General features: G+C 43.9%; 1 protein-coding gene across 20 annotated transcripts in view; it reads right to left on the bottom strand.

The window, feature by feature from the left end:
* Window positions 1-20,296, bottom strand: part of nrxn3a (neurexin 3a) — a 504,060-nt gene that overhangs the window by 185,091 nt on the left and 298,673 nt on the right. For 2 of the 20 annotated variants that reach the window (XM_041848289.2, XM_041848290.2), the window contains exon 1: window positions 15,619-16,573. The exons of the other annotated variants lie outside the window; for them this stretch is intronic. In XM_041848289.2, coding sequence (XP_041704223.2) covers window positions 15,619-15,922 — 304 coding nt within the window. In that variant the 5' untranslated portion in view covers window positions 15,923-16,573. Of the gene's footprint in view, window positions 1-15,618; window positions 16,574-20,296 lie in introns of those variants that run through there. 20 annotated transcript variants of the gene reach the window in all.

Genomic DNA, 20,296 nt, shown 5'->3' with positions numbered 1-20,296 from the left:
AGGTCTGCCTACGGTGGCCTTTCTCAATAGCAAGGCTATGCTCACTGAATCTGTACATAGTCAAAGCTTTCCTTAAGTTTGGGTCAGTCACAGTGGTCAGGTACTCTGCCACTGCGTACTCTCTGCTTAGGGCCAAATAGCATTCTAGTTTGCTCAGTTTTTTTGTTAATTCTTTCCAATGTGTCAAGTAATTCTCTGTTTTCTCATGATTTGGTTGGGTCTAATTGCGTTGTTGTCCTTGGGCTCTGGGGGGTCTGTTTGTGTTTGTGAACTGAGCGCCAGGATCAGCTTGCTTAGGGGACTTCTCCAAGTTCATCTCTCTGTAGCTGATGGCTTTGTTATGGAAGGTTTGGGAATCCCTTCCTTTTGAGGGGTTATAGAATTTAACAGCTCTTTCCTGGATTTTGATAATTAGTGGGTATCGGCCTAATTCTGCTCTGCATGCATTATTTGGTATTTTATGTTGTATACTAAGGATATTTTTGCAGAATTCTGCATGCAGAGTCTCAATTTGGTGTTTGTCCCATTTTGTCAATTCTTGGTTGGTGAGCGGACCCCAGACCTCACAACCATAAAGGGCAATGGGTTCTATAACTGATTCGAGTATTTTTAGCCAGATCCTAATTAGTATGTCGAATTTTATGTTCCTTTTGATGGCATAGAAGGCCCTTCTTGCCTTGTCTCTCAGATCGTTCACAGCTTTGTGGAAGTTACCTTTGGAGCTGATGTTTAGGCCGAGGTATGTATCGTTTTTTGTGTGCTCTAGGGCAACGGTGTCCAGATGGAATTTGTATTTGTGGTCCTGGCAACTGGACCTTTTTTGGAACACTATTATTTTTGTCTTACTGAGATTTACTGTCAGGGCCCAGGTCTGACAGAATCTGTGCAGAATATCTAGGTGCTGCTGTAGGCCCTCCTTGGTCGGTGACAGAAGCACCAGATCATCAGCAAACAGTACTTCAGATTCTAGTAGGGTGAGGCCGGGTGCTGCAGACTGTTCTAGTGCCCTCGACAATTCGTTGATAAAATGTCAAAAATGTCAAATATATATGTTGAAGAGGGTGGGGCTTAAACTGCATCCCTGTCTCACCCCACGGCCCTGTGGAAAGAAATGTGTGTGTTTTTTGCCAATTTTAACCGCACACTTGTTGTTTGTGGACATGGATTTTATAATGTCCTATGTTTTTCCCCGAACACCACTTTCCATCAATTTGTATAGCAGACCCTCATGCCAAATTGAGTCAAAATACTTTTTGAAATCAACAAAGCATGAGAAGAATTTGCCTTTGTTTTGGTTTGTTTGTTTGTCAATTAGGGTGTGCAGGGTGAATACGTGGTCTGTTGTATGGTAATTTGGTAAAAAAGCCAATTTGACATCTGCTCAGTACATTTTTTCACTGAGGAAATTAACTAGTCTGCTGTTAATGATAATGCAGAGGATTTGATGCATATCCCACAGTAGTTATTGGGGTCAAATTTGTCTCCACTTTTGTGGATTGGGGTGATCAGTCCTTGGTTCAAAATATTGGGGAAGATGCCAGAGCTAAGGATGATGTTAAAGAGTTTAAGTATAGCCAATTGGAATTTGTGGTCTGTATAGTTTATAATTTCATTGAGGATACCAGCAACACCACAGGCCTTTTTGGGTTGGAGGGTTTGTATTTTGTCCTGTAGTTCATTCAATGTAATTGGAGAATCCAGTGGGTTCTGGTAGTCTTTAATAGTTGATTCTAAGATTTGCATTTGATCATGTATACTTTTTTGCTGTTTGTTTTTTGTTATAGGGCCAAAAAGATTGGAGAAGTGGTTTACCTATACATCTCCGTTTTGGATAGATAGCTCTTCATGTTGTTGTTTGTTCAGTGTTTTCCAATTTTCCCAGAAGTGGTTAGAGTCTATGGATTCTTCAATTACATTGAGCAAATTTTTTACATGCTGTTCCTTCTTTTTCCTTAGTGAATTTCTGTATTGTTTTAGTGATTCACCATAGTGACGGCGTAGGCTCAGGTTTTCTGGGTCTCTATGTTTTTGGTTGGATAGGTTTCTCAATTTCTTTCATAGGTTTTTGAATTCTTCATCAAACCATTTGTCATTGTTGTTACTTTTCTTCGGTTTTCTGTTAGAGATTTTTAGATTTGATAGGGAAGCTGAGAAGTAAAATATACTGTTTAGGTTTTCTACTGCTAAGTTTACACCTTCACTATTACAGTGGAATGTTTTGTCCAGGAAGTTGTCTAAAAGGGATTTAATTTGATGTTGCCTAATACTTTTTTGGTAGGTTTCGATACTACTTTCCATCCATCTATAGCATTTCTTAATATTATTCAGTTCCTTTGGCTTTGATGCCTCATGATTGAGTATTGCTCTGTTCAAGTAGACTGGGATTTTGCTGTGGTCTGATAGGGGTGCCAATGGGCTGACTGTGAACGCTCTGAGACTCTGGGTTGAGGTCAGTGATAAAGTAGTCTACAGTACTACTGCCAAGAGATGAGCTATATGTGTACCTACCATAGGAGTCCCCTCGAAGCCTACCATTGACTATGTACATACCCAGCGTGCAACTGAGCTGCAGGAGTTGTGACCCATTTTTGTTAGTTATGTTGTCGTAGTTGTGGCTAGGGGGACATATGCTGTCACCTCCAGGGAGGTGTTTGTCCCCCTGTATGCTGAGGGTGTCAGGTTCTTATTCAGTTCTGGCATTTAGGTCGCCCCAGACTAGTACATGTCCCTGGGTCTGGAAATGGTCTCTCTCTCTCTCTCTCTCTCTCTCTCTGTCTCTCTCTCTGTTTCTATGTCTCTCTCTCTCTCTATGTCTCTCTCTCTCTCTCTCTCTCTCTGTCTCTCTCCTCCTCTCTCCTCCTCTCTCTCTCTCGCAGAGGATTTAGCCCCAGCCGCATTAATCCCATTATAAATTGATCTCCTCCCCTGAACCAATAGGGAACTGTTTATTTGTCTCTAATACAATATGCTGATACTACGTGGGAGTAGTAATTCAAATGACATGCCCCATACGCATTCCCCCAGAATGCTCTACAGATTGTCAATGCCCACTCCACTGCAGTTAAGAGCTGAGAACATGGCTAACGTCTAATGCATTCCCCTATGGTTCTACACCAGCTATTGTTCTACTGTACAGTAGAGAGCATTTTGTAATGATTGTATTGTGTGGTGTTGTAAGGTGGAGGTTGTGTGTCGGTCATCCAGTTGTTCCCTGGGTTTGCGTTAGCGTGGAGGGGCTAGAGCTGAATACAGCAGGAAGGGATGAAACACACACACTCGCAAACACACACTTGCAAACATAAAACTTGCAACCACACACACACACACAAACACACGCCCCAACAGATCCACTGATGTTGCAATCTCTATTGCACTCCACACTGCCCTTTCCCACCTGGACAAGAGGAACACCTACGTGAGAATGCTATTCATTGACTACAGCTCAGTGTTCAACACCATAGTGCCCTCAAAGCTCATCACTAAGCTAAGGATCCTGGGACTAAACACCTCCCTCTGCAACTGGATCCTGGACTTCCTGCCGGGCCGCCCCCAGGTGGTAAGGGTTGTAATATTCATATGTGTCAGCATACTGAATTGTAATTGGATGCATTCTACTGTCATATCATACTGTGCTATGATTGGTTAAGACCACCCAGGTGGTGAGGGCATTCTAAAGATGATCATGGCCGGAGACACATGAACATGCCAGTTATAACTAGTTAATAAAGAGCTACGTTTATAAAGATCCTGTTGTCCTGCATTTTATTATTTTGTACAAAGCATACAAAACAAGACAGGTAGGTAACAACACATCTGCCATGCTGATCCTCAACACAGGGGTGCGTGCTCAGTCCCCTCCTGTACTCCCTGTTCACCCATGACTGCATGGCCAGGCACGACTCTAACACCATCATTAAGTTTGCCGAAGACACAACAGTGGTAGGCCTGATCACCGACAACGATGAGACAGCCTATAGTTAGGAGGTCAGAGACCTGGTCGTGTGGTGCCAGGATAACAACCTCTCCCTCAACATGACCAAGACAAAGGAGATGATTGTGGACTACAGGACTCTGCACTGGTACCCCCCTGTATATATAGCCTCCCTACTGTTATTTTATTTTACTTCTGCTCTTTTTTTCTCAACACTTTTTTGTTATTGTTGTTTTATTTTACTTTTTTATAAAAAAATAAATGCATTGTTGGTTAAGGGCTGTAAGTAAGCATTTCACGGTAATGTCTACACCTGTTGTATTTGGCGCATGTGGCAAATACAATTTGGTTTGATTTTATTTGATGTGCACACACACAGGACAGAAGCTAGTGGCATACACATTCAAGTGCTTTTCAGAGGCTTTGTAGAAAGATAGAGTACTCTTCTGATGTGACTGTATGCTTTGCTGCAGTATATCTGGAGGTGTGTGTGAGTGAGTGAGTGAGTGAGTGAGTGAGTGAGTGAGTGAGTGAGTGAGTGAGTGAGTGAGTGAGTGAGTGAGTGTGTGTGTGTGTGTGTGTGTGTGTGTGTGTGTGTGTGTGTGTGTGTGTGTGTGTGTGTGTGTGTGTGTGTGTGTGTGTGTTTGTGCTTTATGATGGTAAAACAGATTTGATTAAATAGCTGGTAGAGTTGTCGCAGTTTGTGTTTGATACTCATTGTCACTTTTCAAAAAAGTAGAAACTATACACGTGCACACACACACGCACACGGACACGCGCGCACACACACACACACACACTTGGCCCCTAAACACAAACCAAGCAAAGCTGTTTGTAGCCGTGGAAAATAATGATGATTGTAGTAGCTATGACAGAATGAGGATCAAAAGGTTTCCCGCTGCAATCACCAAACACTCACTTATCCTAGCAGACTGGTGTGTAATATATGGGCTGTGCAACAGCAAATGAACACTTATAACAACTCCAACAGAATGAGGAATCAGCATAAACACTCACTCTGGCTCCAAATTGACTGAAACAAAATATTATGCGTGGGAAACACAAGCGTTCTCTGGTAATGCGTTCATGTACAGTATTCATGTGTTTTCTACCACTCAATTTACTCACTTATCATTCCCCACAGTAACTCCTTTACTGTTTGTTGTGGATTATATCATGTAAATGCCAAGTTCATGGTCAAAGTGGCAAAGTGCCTATCCAAGATGGCCACCATGTCACCTGACAGCTCACCTTAGGGGTCAGGTGGTCACCAGCTGAACATATTAAGATGGCTGGCACACACACACTACACCAGAGAGAAAGAGGCGAAGTGAGAGGGTTTACCACGGCCCAAATCTGTCCATGAATTTTTGTATGGAAGGCAAAGAGTGTCGAATTTGATCAACACTGATATAAGTGGACGCACGTGGCATTTCGGCAATATTGTACCTGTTTTTCACACGCGTATCTGCCCTCTCATTGGCTAGAATGATGGAAGGTAGGTGAGATCAGGAGGGTCAATCGGTCATCGCGTCAATATAATAGATCATCTTTGACCATACCAAACAATTTGTTGTATGGCAGCCATCATCCCAGGACACTCCATTAATTGAAGTTCTACCTGACAATCTGATGTATTTTGTTACTATGTACTTTGATTTGTTCTACAGTTTCTTACTTATGAGATGATTTGTTTGAACCTTACTTTTGTTGCTTTACTGCACTATTGTTTGCCTACTGCTACTTAGCCTTTAGCCTACTGTTAATTTCAGTTCTAATGTCGCGTTCACATCATGTCGGAGTGATCGGAGGAATGACCTGTCTACTTGGAGGAACGACTTGGAGCGTTCACGTGCTCGGAGCTTGGACGGAACGCAATAACCATTTTCACCATTGACAGCCGAAATCGCTTCCATGTTTGTTGCCATTTGCAGTGGTGTGTGAGGTCAGAGCTCAGCATGTGGGAAAGATCAGGGTGCAGAGATCATACTCGAGTTTCCTAATCGTAATTTCAAGGGGGCGTTTACGTACATTTTTCCCAGTAGGAAGGTCATATTTACGAGTTCCCGACATTATTTGAAAGCGGCATTACAGCCATTCAAGTACTGCTTACCTTTGTTGTATAAGTGACATATTGGTGTAGCAGTTAGCCTTTAGCAAATTGGCCACTTAAGTTTATAGCATTTGGGGGTAATATTACACTGCGTATACAAAACATTAAGGACACTTGCTCTTTCCATGACATAGGCTGACCAGGAGAATCCAGGTGATCCCTTATTGATGTCACTTGTTAAATCCACTTCGATCAGTATAGATATAGCGAAGGAGACAGGTTAAAGAAGGATTTTTAAGCCTTGAGACATGGATTTTGTATGTGTGCCATTCAGAGGGTGAATCGGCAAGACAAAATATTTAAGTGCCTTTGAACAGGGTATGATAGTAGGTGCCAGGCGCACTAGTTTGTGTCAAGAACTGCAACGCTACTGGGTTTTTAACACTTAACAGTTTCCCGTGTGTATCAAGAATGGTCCACCACCCAAAGGACATCTAGCCAACTTGACACAACTGTGGGAAGCATTGGAGTCAACATGGCCACTAACCCTGTGGAACGCTTTCGACACCTGGTAGAGTCCATGCCCTGACAAATTGAGGCTGTTCTGAGGGCAATAGGGGGGGTGCAACTCAATATTAGGAAGGTGTTCCTAATGTTTGGTATACTCAATGTATATGGGAAACTGTGTAAAGCCAGGGTTATTATGATAACTTTGAAAGATTTTAAATCCTATTTGAACCCAGGTCTGCTAACTAACCACCCACTCGATATTACCAGTTGTCCTGACCTAAGGCCTCAGGTTACATCAGTGTGACCAACTGCTGTCCATACCTCTGACAGCGACCAACAGGAAATAAACATTTGTGAGGACATCATCAGATCAGTGGAGCGAGAGAGAGGGTGACGGTAGAGGAAGAGAGAGGGTGACGGTGGAGCGAGAGAGAGGGTGACGGTGGAGCGAGAGAGAGGTGACGGTGGAGAGAGAGAGTGTGGCGGTGGAGCGAGAGACAGAGGGTGACGGTGGAGAGAGAGAGAGTGGGTGATGGTGGAGAATAAATGGGGGTGATGTGGAGAGAGGGTGATGATGAAAGAGAGAGGGTGACGGTGGAGAGAGAGAGAGGGTGACGATGTAGAGAGAGAGGGTGACGTCGGAGAGAGAGGGTGACGTGGAGAGAGCGAGAGGGTGGCGGTCAAGCGAGAGAGAGGGTGACGATGCTATCGGTGGCAGCGATCTGTCCACAGCCTGGCTACACTGATAGAGGCCACTTTACATACAACAGTGACATATAAGTAATATGTCAAGTTATATGTCACTGCAGGTATCATAAAACTAATATGTCAGCCAAGGTGACATATAACTACAATGGATAAATGTCACTATTTTGACATACAGTAATATACATTGCCACATGTTAACACATGAAGGAAGGCATGCATGCCTTTATGCAGGCACACTCACAACACACACACAGACTCTCAAAAACCAAGATGATCAACATTCTTTCCTCTTTCCTCCTTCTTTCTCTTTCATCTTATCAGTCATGTCATTGTTGTTCCGTGCCTTGGCTTTAGTGATAAGTCTTCCAGCCTGTCAAACAAATGCTGGGTTGTGAGGCTCAGCCCCAGTGTCAGGGATTCTTTAGTCATACAGAGTGTTTTCAATGTGCTCTCCAACCCCTCCAGCTACTCTCTCTGCTGCACCATTTACCCAGGTACCCCGGGCTTTCTGCTCTACCTCTCTCTCTCTCTGTGTGTGTCTCTCAGTTCTACCTCTGTCTCTCTGTCTCTCAGTTCTACCTCCACCTATGTTTCTGATCTCTCTCCCTCTCTCTGCACACCCTCTCCTCTCACTACCTATCAGCTCTCTCTTCTCTATCTATACCCCATCTCACAGCTCTCTCTCCTCACCTAACTCAGAACTGAGACATTTGTCATCAAGCATCTGCTGTCTTTTCAACTGCCATGAGGAAACTGTGTGAAATACAAAGTAATAAAGTTGTAATCATCCAAAATGGTGTGTGTGTGTGTGTGTGTGTGTGTGTGTGTGTGTGTGTCATAAGAAAATGTTGATATTCTGTTTTCACATACAGTACTCTTCAGTTCTCTGGTGACATATGGGTGGATGACAGAAACTTCAGCTTTGACAACTTGTGAATGGTCCTTTCAATATGGAAGGAGCTAGGACGGCAGATGGCTTCGTGTCACTGATATACTGAGAATAAAGAAAATGTTCACCTTATACAAGACCATATTTCCTCACCAGAGGATACAGTAGTGGTTATTAATAGTGTCCTTCGAAGCACACTACCTATTTATAGCACTACCTATTTAGTATTTATATGAAACATTTGGTTGACCTGATTCTGGAGATAATCATCAATGATTCATAATGATGTAGACAAATGTAAAATGTTCAGGTCATTTCCAGTCACTGTAAGCAAATGCATTGGAAAGAAAATGTTTAGTTTTGTGTAATAAAAATACCTCACTATCTCTCTCCCCCTACCTCTCCCCCTCTCTCTCTCTGTATGAGATACTGTTATGACGTCTCCTCCAGTGTCTTGCTGAGTATGATAATCCCATACAGAGGATTTGGGTCTAAACGTCCCTTTGATCCTCCACGTTTCACTCCGTTCCTTCACTCTGGGGTCTGGGGGTGCCCTGGGTTCCTCTGGGAAAGAATGCTTAGAGTACAACCAGGGACAGAAAGAGTTTAGGGCAAACTATCCTCCATGATGGAACTGGAAGTACTATGACAATAGCATTCAAATGTGGATTCTTATTAGAATGTCATTGCCTTTAGTGCCCAACATGGCAAATCTCATACCGGGTCTCAAACTATACATCCAAGGCTCTCACCATAGGAGACATGTAAAGGTCATACACCCTGTGCCCTTGCTCTGAACTCCTTCCCGATTTCCTTTCAGGCTATTCCATGCATTAATAACAATTGAATGGGAAAAGTTATTTGTAGTGTCAGCCTTAAACTTACACTGAATGAACTGAGCGCTAAAGATTTTGTTAATGAATGGACTAACAAACTGGGAGAACCATAAATCAAGTAACGAGCTAACTAACTTTATAAAGTGTCGAAAGGAGTCAAAGGTTGAAAAATAACTAAAAGGGGCCACTCAGTGGTAACACAATCACTTATTCCAGTGGAACTGAATTAGAACCATCCATTGTGGAAGCCAATTACTTCTCGTCTGAACTCGTCTACAACGCCTGTCTTTCAAGTCAAACGCAAGCCAGTTAATCAAATCGTATAGGACGGAGAAAATAAAAACTCTTAAGAATATGATGTAGGTGATTGAAGTCAGCGAATGGGGAAGATAATAAGTCAAAGTGAAAGTAATTTCCCAAATGTTTTCTCTTTTATTATTCAACTGAATTATGGAAAATTATGGAAATGCCGATGATTGTAAGATGTGTTCAACTGTTTCTTTTGGCTGAATGGTAATATGAGGGTATTATTGCAATTATGACCAATTATGCTTAATATTTTACCCAATTTACCAGGAAGTTAAAACAAAAAAATGTAAAGTCAGCCATTAATAAAAATATAAAATAAAAAATCCCAACTTTTTTTATTTTACAACATTTGTATATCTTTACAACCGGTTCAATGGGTTCAGAGCATACTTCTCCAAGATGTCTTATAGTGAAAGGGAGATGGGGAGAAATTGTATTTTCATTTAGGATACCTTTTGACAAGACAAGATTTCATTAACTTTACATTTCTAGAACCAAGTCAAGAGGATGAATGAAAAGGACTGGACCCCATTGGCCCATTGGTTTCCCTGCCAAATATACAATGCCTTCGGAAAGTATTCAGACCCCTTGACTTTTTCCACATTTTGTTATGTTACAGCCTTATTCTAAAATGGATGAAATAAAAAAAATATTCAGTAATCTACACACAATACCCTATAATGAAAAAGCGAAAACTGTTTTTTTGAGATCTTTGCAAATGTATAAAAATGTAAGAACATAAATACCTAATTTACATAAGTATCCAGACCCTTTGCTATGAGACTCAAAATTGAGCTCAGGTGCATCCTGTTTCCATTGATCATCATTGAGATGTTTCTACAACTTGATTGGATTCCACCTGTGGTAAATTCAATTGATTGGACATGATTTGGAAAGGCACACACCTGTCTATATAAGGTCCCACAGTTGACAGTGCATGTCAGAGCAAAAACCAAGCCAATTCGAAGGAATTGTCCGTAAAGCGCCGAGAGAGAATTGTGTCGAGGCACAGATCTGGGGAAGGGTACCAAAAAATGTATCTTCCAAGAACTGTCCGCCCGGCCAAACTGAGCAATCGAGGGAGAAGGGCCTTGGTCAGGGAGGTGACCAAGAACCCGATGGTCACTCTGACAGAGCTCTAGAGTTCCACTGTGGAGATGGGAGAACCTTCCAGAAGGACAACCATCTCTGCAGCACTCCACCAATCAGGGCTTTATGGTAGAGTGGCCAGACAAAAGCCACTTCTCAGTAAAAGGCACATGGCATCCTGCTTGGAGTTTGCCAAAAGGCACCTAAACACTCTCAGACAATGAGAAACAAGATTATCTGGTCTGATGAAACCAAGATTGAACTCTTTGACCTGAATGCCAAGCGTCATGTTTGGAGGAAACCTGGCACCATCCCTACGGTGAAGCATGGTGGTGGCAGAATCATGCTTTGGGGATGTTTTTCAGCGGCAGGGACTGGGAGACTAGTCAGGATCAAGGCAAAGATTAACGGAGCAAAGTACAGAGAGATCCTTGATGAAAACCTGCTCCAGAGCGCTCAGGACCTCAGACTGGGGCGAAGGTTCGCATTCCAACAGGACAACGACCCTAAGCACACAGTCAAGACAATGCAGGAGTGGCTTCGGGACAAGTCTCTGCATGTCCTTGAGTGGCCCAGCCAGAGCCCGGACTTGAACCCGATCCAACATCTCTGGAGATACCTGAAAATAGCTGTGCAGAAATGCTCCCCATCCAACCTGACAGATCTTGAGAGGATATGCAGAGAAGAATGTGAGAAACTCCCCAAATACAGGGGTGCCAAGCTTGTAGCGTCATATCCAAGAAGACTCGAGGCTGTAATCGCTGCCAAAGGTGCTTCAACAAAGTACTGAGTAAAGGGTCTGAATACTTATGTAAAACAAATATTTTTATAAATTAGCAACCAATTTAAAATCCAGTTTTTGCTTTGACATTATGGGGTATTGTGTGTAGATTGATGAGGGGGAAAAAACAATTAATAAATGTTAGAATAAGGCTGTAACCTAACAAAATGTGGAAAAAGTCAAGGGGTCTGAATACTTTCCGAAGGCACTGTATATATGACTGTGTCTGATTTAAATCAGAGTGTGGCAGTGATTGCTTTGATGTCTGAATTGAGCATCGCCAAAACCCATTTGGTTATAGATCTTACAGCCTGCTCACAGAGAAGAGTGAAACATCCATATTACATTCAATTTCCCGACTTCAAATAGATACGTCTGAATAGTGAGGGGAATGGATAGAGTACTCAGGTAGCCTATGGTGGGAACCCCTCTATCTTGTGAAATTACATCTGCAAAAAACCCACAACCAGCAGTCTCTCTCTCTCTCTCTCAGAGGCATCCACTGTGCTGCATGTCCAGCTAAAGGGGTTTGGTCTGGACACAGCCCCTCCCTCTCATCTCTCTAATGGCTGTCCAAAACACTCCATTCTGTGCCACTGGCAGGTACAGCAGCACCAGCCCACTTCAAAGGGGATTTTGATTAAGGCCATCTATCCAACTGTGACCACTGGCAATGCTCTAGCGAACCACCTAGTTCAGGTAGGTGTGCAAACATCCTGCTTTCTTCGATACTGTATGTTGCCTTCCTAATCCGTGAAAACAGGTGTAACAAAACAACACAATGGCAGTTATTGTTGTATCCCCACTAATAAGCTTGGTTTGGAGACAAAGGCGACAGACAGATCATCATGTCTGTGGGACAAATCCCTGGCCTGTCGCCTTTGTCTTTCTACAAGTCGTTATCCCCTTTACACTTCACGCCTTCCCAGTAACAGCAAACTCTACTCTCTCTTCTTAATGAGGTGGGAGAACAGGAGGCTGATTAGTCACACACACGCACGCAAGGCAGGCACATACACACGCATACACAAGCATCACACACAAACTCATGTAGCTGGAGTGCCGCGCCAATGTCCGATGGTTTGTTGCGTTGTGTTCTGGCGCCTTAAAAGAGAAGTCATGCTGAGGGTCTGAGGGTTGGCTTTATTGACAGCTCTGGATGACAGGGCAAAAGGAAAGGGGATATCAGGGCTGGACGTCATACAGGCTATATATTTGCTGTACCTCCCCTCGGTCAGATGGAAACAGCTCTGCCATACATTCTCAATGTATGATATAATACACTACAATAGGATAGAACATTACAATAGGATAGAACATTATAGTAGGATAGAACATTACAATAGGATAGAACATTACAATTAAAAAAAGGCTTTAAGATCAATAGCTAATAGAATAAGGCACCAATGTTGAAATATGAATAGATCAAATAGATGAAAGAATAGGAATTAGTGATATAAAATGACTTTCAATGTGACAAAAACATTTCCCAATATAATAGAATACGGAATAGTGCAAATAGTGTTTCACAAAAATAAAGCCCCTCAATAGAATTTAAATGACCCACAATATGAATAAAACGAGCTTTGAAATCACAGATAGAAATATGAACCATGTTCTCAATTAATACCATCAATAGAATATTAAAATCCTATGTTAAAAAGGATGTTCAATGAAAAAACCTTGTAACCTAGGCTCAATGAACGAGCCAATTAGCCAAATGGCTATTAAATCTGATACAGAACTGATTCATGAATAGACAAAAACCCACCCACACATATTTCATACAGAATCTCCATACCTGAATCACAGGGCAAAAGGAAAGGGGACGTCAGGGCTGGGCGTCGTACAGGCTATATATTTGCTGTGCCTCCCCTGTCAGAAGATGAAAACTAAACTGAACCAACGGTAGCTAGCCACCGAACACTGAACGCTAACAAGGAGCTAATGTTAGCCTACTAGCAAGCTAGTTTCGTCATAATACCTCAGGAAGACAAACTTATAACATGAAATCCTGACACCACACAAAGACATTGTTTAGTATGTGACTAATATTGTTATGAGTAAAGTACAATGTTTTCAGAGGTTACAAAGTCCATTTAGTGTGTTTTATACATTTAAAAACGGGAGGGAGGCAGAGAACACAGCCTACCTCTTTCAGATGGAAACAGCTCTGAATGAGGTCGCGCGCAGCGCTGACGTCACACACAGAGCCCAACAAAATACCAGAAAGAGATTCAACCAAAAACAAATGAGGAAAAATTGATGATTTGGTGAATATTCATCACAGTTTACTAACTCCTGTTACACTCACGCAGGTGAACACACGCATACTCTTAGTAAAAAAGGGTTCCAAAACGGTTCTTCAGCTGTCCACATAGGAGAACCCTTTTTGGTTCCAGGAAGAACCCTTTTAGATTCCAGGTAGAACCCTTTTTGGTTCAGTGTAGAACCCTCTGTGGAAAGGGTTCTACATGGAACCCAAAATGGTTCTACCTGGAACCAAAAAGGTTTCTTCAAAGGGTTCTCCTATGGGGACATCCGAAGATAGCACCTTTTTTTCTAAGAGTACCTACACAAGCATCACACACAACAAGCTCGTCAGATGCTGTACAATACCCCAGCAGAAGTCTCTCAGAGGTGAGAAGACAATAGTTTTCTCCTCCTCCGCTTCCTTTGCAACGCACCTTCGCAGAGGAGTCTTCTTCTCTTATTCTAATGAACTGGGCTAAGACAGTCCCCAGTCGCCAGCGCAACACAGCGTGCCATGCCTCAAAACTCTACTGCTAAGCCTGAACGCACCTCCCGTCTCACCTAAGGTCTTTGCTGAATTTGTAATTTAAATGTTGCTGAATGCAGGTTTCCACACTCAGCTACTGCTGCCTCGCAAACAAACAACCACACTTCTCCTTTTTGGGGGTAGAAACGACTGAGTAATGTGCAAAGGATTTTAGAAAAGGGGAGACATTGGATTCAAATAAAGGGTGTCCAAAAGTTTTAAGGATAAAAATAGCCTAGCAAGACAATGAGGAGGAGGAGGCGTAATTGATCGAGCTTTGGTGGTCGGAGGATGAGAGAGAGAGAGAGAGAGAGAGAGAGAGAGAGAGAGAGAGAGAGAGAGAGAGAGAGAGAGAGAGAGAGAGAGAGAGAGAGAGAGAGAGAGAGAGAGAGAGAGAGAGAGAGAGAGAGAGAGAGAGAGAGAGAGAGAGAGAGAGAGAGAGAGAGAGAGAGAGAGACATAGAAACAGAGAGAGAGACAGAGAGAGAGAGAGAGAGAGAGAGAGACGAAGAGAGAGAGAGAGAGAGAGAGAGAGAGAGAGAGAGAGAGAGAGAGAGAGAGAGAGAGAGAGTGAGAGAGAGAGAGAGAGAGAGAGAGAGAGAGAGAGAGAGAGAGAGAGAGAGAGAGAGAGAGAGAGAGAGAGACATAGAAACAGAGAGAGAGACAGAGAGAGAGAGAGAGAGAGAGAGAGAGAGAGAGAGAGAGAGAGAGAGAGAGAGAGAGAGAGAGAGAGAGAGAGAGAGAGAGAGAGAGAGAGAGAGAGATGTAGCTTCAGGCAATGGAATGTCCCAGATGAACTGCCTTGGATTTTTGGGTTTAAGTTTTTCTCACACACCATGTGGGGGGGACAAGTGACTTCAGCTATCAGACAAGTAAAAAAAGTTCTTGTCTAGCCGTTCACACACACAAATTCAGAATACACCCTCTTCCCCAGTCAGCGTTTTGCTGTAATGGAATAACTGCTTGGCACTGTGGGAGAAGGGTGCAGAGCTCCCCTATAATTGCAAAATAGCTGCACACTTATAAAACACACCAGCACTATACAGACCAGTGAAACACTATCTTCTTCCATGTAATTAAACAGTAAAAAAGCCAGAGATCCAGAGGACCAATAGAGCCCTATTGACACCCTTCTCTATTCCCACCTCTCCACACTCATCCCTTTTCCCCCTCTCCTCATCCCCTCTCCTCATCCCCTTTCCCCCTCTCCTCATCCCCTTTCCTCATCCCCTTTCCCCCTTTCCTCATCCCCTTTCCCCCTCTCCTCATCCCCTTTCCCCCTCTCCTCATCCCCTTTCCCCCTCTCCTCATCCCCTTTCTTCTCATCCCCCTTTCCCTAGTGTACAGCTCCACTACAGAGCTATTACTGCCAATCAGCTAATGCACCTGATGGCTTTGAAGAAGACTCTCTACAATTAGCAGCTTTTAGCACTGGGACCCTAATCAGAGCCAGCAACATGGCAGAGCACAGGAGAGATGGGAGGAGAGTGGGGAGAAAAATGAGTTGTCTTTTTCTCTTTGTCCCTCTGTCTGTTTCTCTTTATGACCATTTCTCTTTACTAAGTTCTATTAAGAGCTGCTTTAAGATTGTGTTTTATGCAGAGCAGAGATCAATTAATAAAGTCCGCTCATAATGGAATTGCGTTCGTGGTTGCTTAAGGTTAGGGTAAAGAAATTAAGGTTAGGGTTTAGGGTTTAAGAACAAGTTAGTTTAAGGTCAAAATTGTAACTCACCGTGGCCACCCCTTAGCGAGGCTGGCGAGCGGTAGATAGAGATGAGCGCAGATGAGTGATGCCGCGTCCCGTGGAGGTGATGCTCGGGGTGGGTATAGGACGTAGCCTGCCCTGGAGGTCCAGCGGCAGCCACGCTGTTATCCTGCCTCCCCCTTGGAGAAGAGCTCCACACAGACCCAGCTATACATCCCAGAGTCAGAGACCACATCCAGGGGCTCAGGCGCAGGCGAAGGGGACTGGGGAGGTGGTACATACCCCCTTCCCCGGAGCCCCGCGACAGCGCGAAACCGGCGGGATGAAGCATGATCCAAGCCCGAAGGACTGACAACAGATGTACGGCACGGGGGAAACTCCACAGAGACCAGGCTCATGATGGACACATCCCCATACTAGGACCCCTACGAACCGACGTCCACCTGGTTTAGCTCCTGTACCCGTATTCAGGTCCGGCTTCAGTTTCAGTTAAACCCACAGCACTCCAGCTCAGAGGCGCTCCGGGGGAGAGGAGTAGAGGATCTCTATATTGCTTTTACACCCCTTACACTGACGTTTTGCCCTGATGGAAAGCAGTCGGGGGTCTCAATCTCTGACACAATTTCCCAGAAGAACAACAAACTTAAGCTCAAACTAGAGAGTTCTTCACACGTTTTAAATTGTCCAAAGGGAAATAAACCTTGGGTGTCTCACAATCCTCACGCACTCCTCACGCAAGTTTTTTTTTTCTCTCGCGCTCCTATTTTTCCTGAAGGAAATGAAATCGGAGGACTCTCTTTCTCTTCCTCTCTTGCGCTTCGTGCGTAGTTGTGTACAGCTCCTGCTGCTCTTCTGGCTGCGAGCGTATCTCCTGCGCTCGTTCACTCGCTCGCTCGCTCTCTCGTTGGCTGGCTCTCTCGCTCTCTGATGTGGCGCACTCTGCGTGTGTCTCGAGCAGCTATCAGTCGCACATGGCAGAGCGCCGCTTGTCCCTCTCTCTCTCTCTCTCTCTCTCTCTCGCCCTCTCTCTCTCTCTCTCTCTCTCTCTCTCTCTCTCTCTCTCTCTCTCTCTCTCTCTCTCTCTCTCTCTCTCACACACGCACAATCAGCACAGATGAAGAGGAAAAATATAACCACCCGGTTTTTCACCACAAATAACCACTGTTTTGAAAACAAAACAGCACATTTATCACCTAACAGAAATACCACTTTCTCACTGTTTGCTCTGTGGTTCTGTGGCGCACTGGTCCATTGTAGCGCTCCAAAGGTGCTGCAGTACAGACACCATGGGCAGAAAATAAATCCCCTTTCTTTTCTCTTCTCTCCTGTGTCTCAGTGTCTCATACTCCTCTCTGGGGGAGTGGGGGTGGGTGGGGTGGGTGGGGGGTCCTGGTGATTCCCCTCACCCCCTCTGTCTCAGGCTCAGCACCTGAACACAGCCTCCTGCTCTGAAAGAGAGAAGAAGGGATCCTAATCGGATCCTTCACTGGCTACAGCAGGCAACACCACTGAGAGCATGAGTGATAGAAAGGAGGTGCGCAGGCAGACGGAGTGAGAGGAGGGGAGAGACAGAGAGAGGAGAGGGAGGCTCAGGTGAAACTAAGCAGTGGGAATAGGATGGGAGGGTTCAGGGGGATGGGGGGCGCAGAAGGAGAAAAAACAAAATGGTCCAGCCTCATGCAAATCCAAATTGAAAGCAGAGGAGGGGTGGGGGTGGGGTGTGGGGGGGAGTGCTGCAGAGAAGCGCAACTAGCGACGTGCAGGGGAGGGAGACGGGGGGAAAGAGATGTGGAGAGAGAGGAGTGAGACAAAGTGAGAGAGAGGAGGATGATAGAGAGAGAAAAAAAGAGAGGGAGGGATAGAGAGAGAATACTGGAAAAGTGGTAGAGAAAGAGAGAGAGATAGGTAAAAGAGAGAGAGACAGAACTAAAAGCTGAGTGTGGATATGTGTTGCCTGCTCAGCCATCGACAGAATCGGAATCAAATCGCTGTCTCCAGCCACGTCCCGCGCAATGGCAAACCAAAACTGACAAGGGAATATTCTAATGGAAAAGCTTTTGATCCTCCCTGCTTTTCCGCAGTTCTGTTCCCCTCTGATCGCATTAGGAAACCAGCGGCTCCCACCACGCTTCCCAAAATAGGAAATTAGGGAACACAAACGAGTTTAAGGTGCTTGAGAACCACTGATGTTTCCACCCGTAATAGAACAAGGCTCTCGGAATCAAATTAGGACAATACATTCGGTGCCATTTCCAACCATCCATTTGTGACTTTACCAAAGGAACTATTGGGAAGTGTAATGTTGATGCATGACATGGGAAATCAGGTTAGGTCCTGGAACTACGTTTTTAATGTAAGCTTGTACCCACCATGATCTAATTCTCTTCATTTGTACATTTCAAAAATACATTTAACCAAGACCTGACACATGTATTATAGTCTGTGCATAATTCAAACATTTCTCGCATTTCAAAATGAAATAACTTTACAAACAAAATGCCAAGGAGTTCGACCTCCTCTGTTAATCTATGGTTCTCTCAGACAGAACCAGAATACCTGGGCGGCAGGTAGCTTAGTGGTTAAGCGCGTTGTGCCATTAACCTTAAGGTCGCTGGTTCTAATCCCCGAGCCGACTAGGTGAAAAATCTGTCGATGTGCCCTTGAGCAAGGCACTTAACCCTAATTGCTCATGTAAGTCGCTCTGGATAAGAGCGTCTGCTAAATGACTAAAATGTAAAAAAATCAAGTGTGTGTGTATTAGCGTGCGTGTACTGTACCCGTCTGCCAATGTGGAGCGCTGGCTGCATGCAAATCTAGGCTTAATAGCCTTTTCAAATTCCGAGGAGGGACTCCTGGTCTTTGGCTTTGGGTTTGATTATCTCTGTCTGTGCTCTACATCCCAAACAAGATCTAATCCACTATCGGGAATATCAAGAGTCCTCTGAGTAACGTCTACTCTTTCCTCTCCTCCCTTTGTATTCAATGAGAGTCAATATTAAACAATTAACATAAACTGTCTGGGTCCGGTGATTGCTTGATGTTCCTCTAGTCCAGTGTTTCTCAACTCCAGTCCTCGAGTACCCCCAACAGAATACATTTTTGTTGTAGCCTCGGAAAAACTCAGCTACTTCAACTCATTGAGGGCTTGATAATTAGTTGACAAGTTGTCCGTGACTACAACAAAAATGTGTACTGTTGGGGGTACTCGGGACTGGAGTTGGGAGACACTGCTATAGACAGCCAATTTACTCCATATTGCTCAAATGAAAAGCAGGTTTCCAATATGAGTTGCTTCCTGCTTATGTTTCTAACTTCATACTAACCCTACGTGATAACAATTATTCATGCAGGTCCTCATAAAGAGAGCAGAAAGAAACGAGAGAAGAAAAATTGCATGTGTAAAGGGGGTTGAAAACCAATAACTGTAGGTTAAGTATCAAGAAAACAACCCCTCAGCGCTTGAAAGGTGCTCATTTATCACAACTGCTACTTTTCTGTCCCATTAAACTCTTTTGTCGAATACATTTGGCCCAAGGCAATACTAGAGGACAGGTTTTTCCAGTGGTTGTACACAGAGAGGATATTTTTTGGGGGTTTGTTCATAATGAGTCAAAAACATGATTTATGTATCACAATGATAATCATGGGAATGATTGTCATTTCAGCTAGTGCATGAAATCTACTAATGGAACATATAAATCAATAATTTGCCTCCAGTGGTACAAATAGCTTTCATGTAGCTAGCATGAATATTTTATTCTCATCCATCAACCATTGTCTTTAGATGGTATATACATTATACACTCAATATGCAACATATACAGTGAGGGAAAAAAGTATTTGATCCCCTGCTGATTTTGTACGTTTGCCCACTGACAAAGACATGATCAGTCTATAAATTTAATGGTAGGTTTATTTGAACAGTGAGAGACAGAATAACAACAAAAAAATCCAGAAAAACAAATTGATTTGCATTTTAATGAGGGAAATAAGTATTTGACCCCTCTGCAAAACATGACTTAGTACTTGGTGGCAAAACCCTTGTTGGCAATCACAGAGGTCAGACGTTTCTTGTAGTTGGCCACCAGGTTTGCACTCATCTCAGGAGGGATTCTGTTCCACTGCTCTTTGCAGATCTTCTCCAAGTCATTAAGGTTTCGAGGCTGACGTTTGGCAACTCTAACCTTCAGCTCCCTCCACAGATTTTCTATGGGATTAAGGTCTGGAGACTGGCTAGGCCACTCCAGGACCTTAATGTGCCTCTTCTTGAGCCACTCCTTTGTTGCCTTGGCCGTGTGTTTTGGGTCATTGTCATGCTGGAATACCCATCCACGACCCATTTACAATGCCCTGGCTGAGGGAAGGAGGTTCTCACCCAAGAGTTGACGGTACATGGCCCCGTCCATCGTACCTTTGATGCGGTGAAGTTGTCCTGTCCCCTTAGCAGAAAAACACCCCCAAAGCATAATGTTTCCACCTCCATGTTTGACAGTGGGGATGGTGTTCTTGGGGTCATAGGCAGCATTCCTCCTCCTCCAAACACGGTGAGTTGATGCCAAAGAGCTCGATTTTGGTCTCATCTGACCACAACACTTTCACCCAGTTCTCCTCTGAATCATTCAGATGTTCAATGGCAAACTTCAGACGGCCCTGTATATGTGCTTTCTTGAGCAGGGGGACCTTGCGGGCGCTGCAGGATTTCAGT

Source organism: Coregonus clupeaformis, chromosome 25, assembly GCF_020615455.1.
Source record: "Coregonus clupeaformis isolate EN_2021a chromosome 25, ASM2061545v1, whole genome shotgun sequence".
NCBI classification, from domain to species: Eukaryota; Metazoa; Chordata; class Actinopteri; order Salmoniformes; family Salmonidae; genus Coregonus; species Coregonus clupeaformis.
The sequence above is the reverse complement of the archived record's forward strand: the minus strand, read 5'-3'. Positions and strand labels throughout refer to the sequence as shown.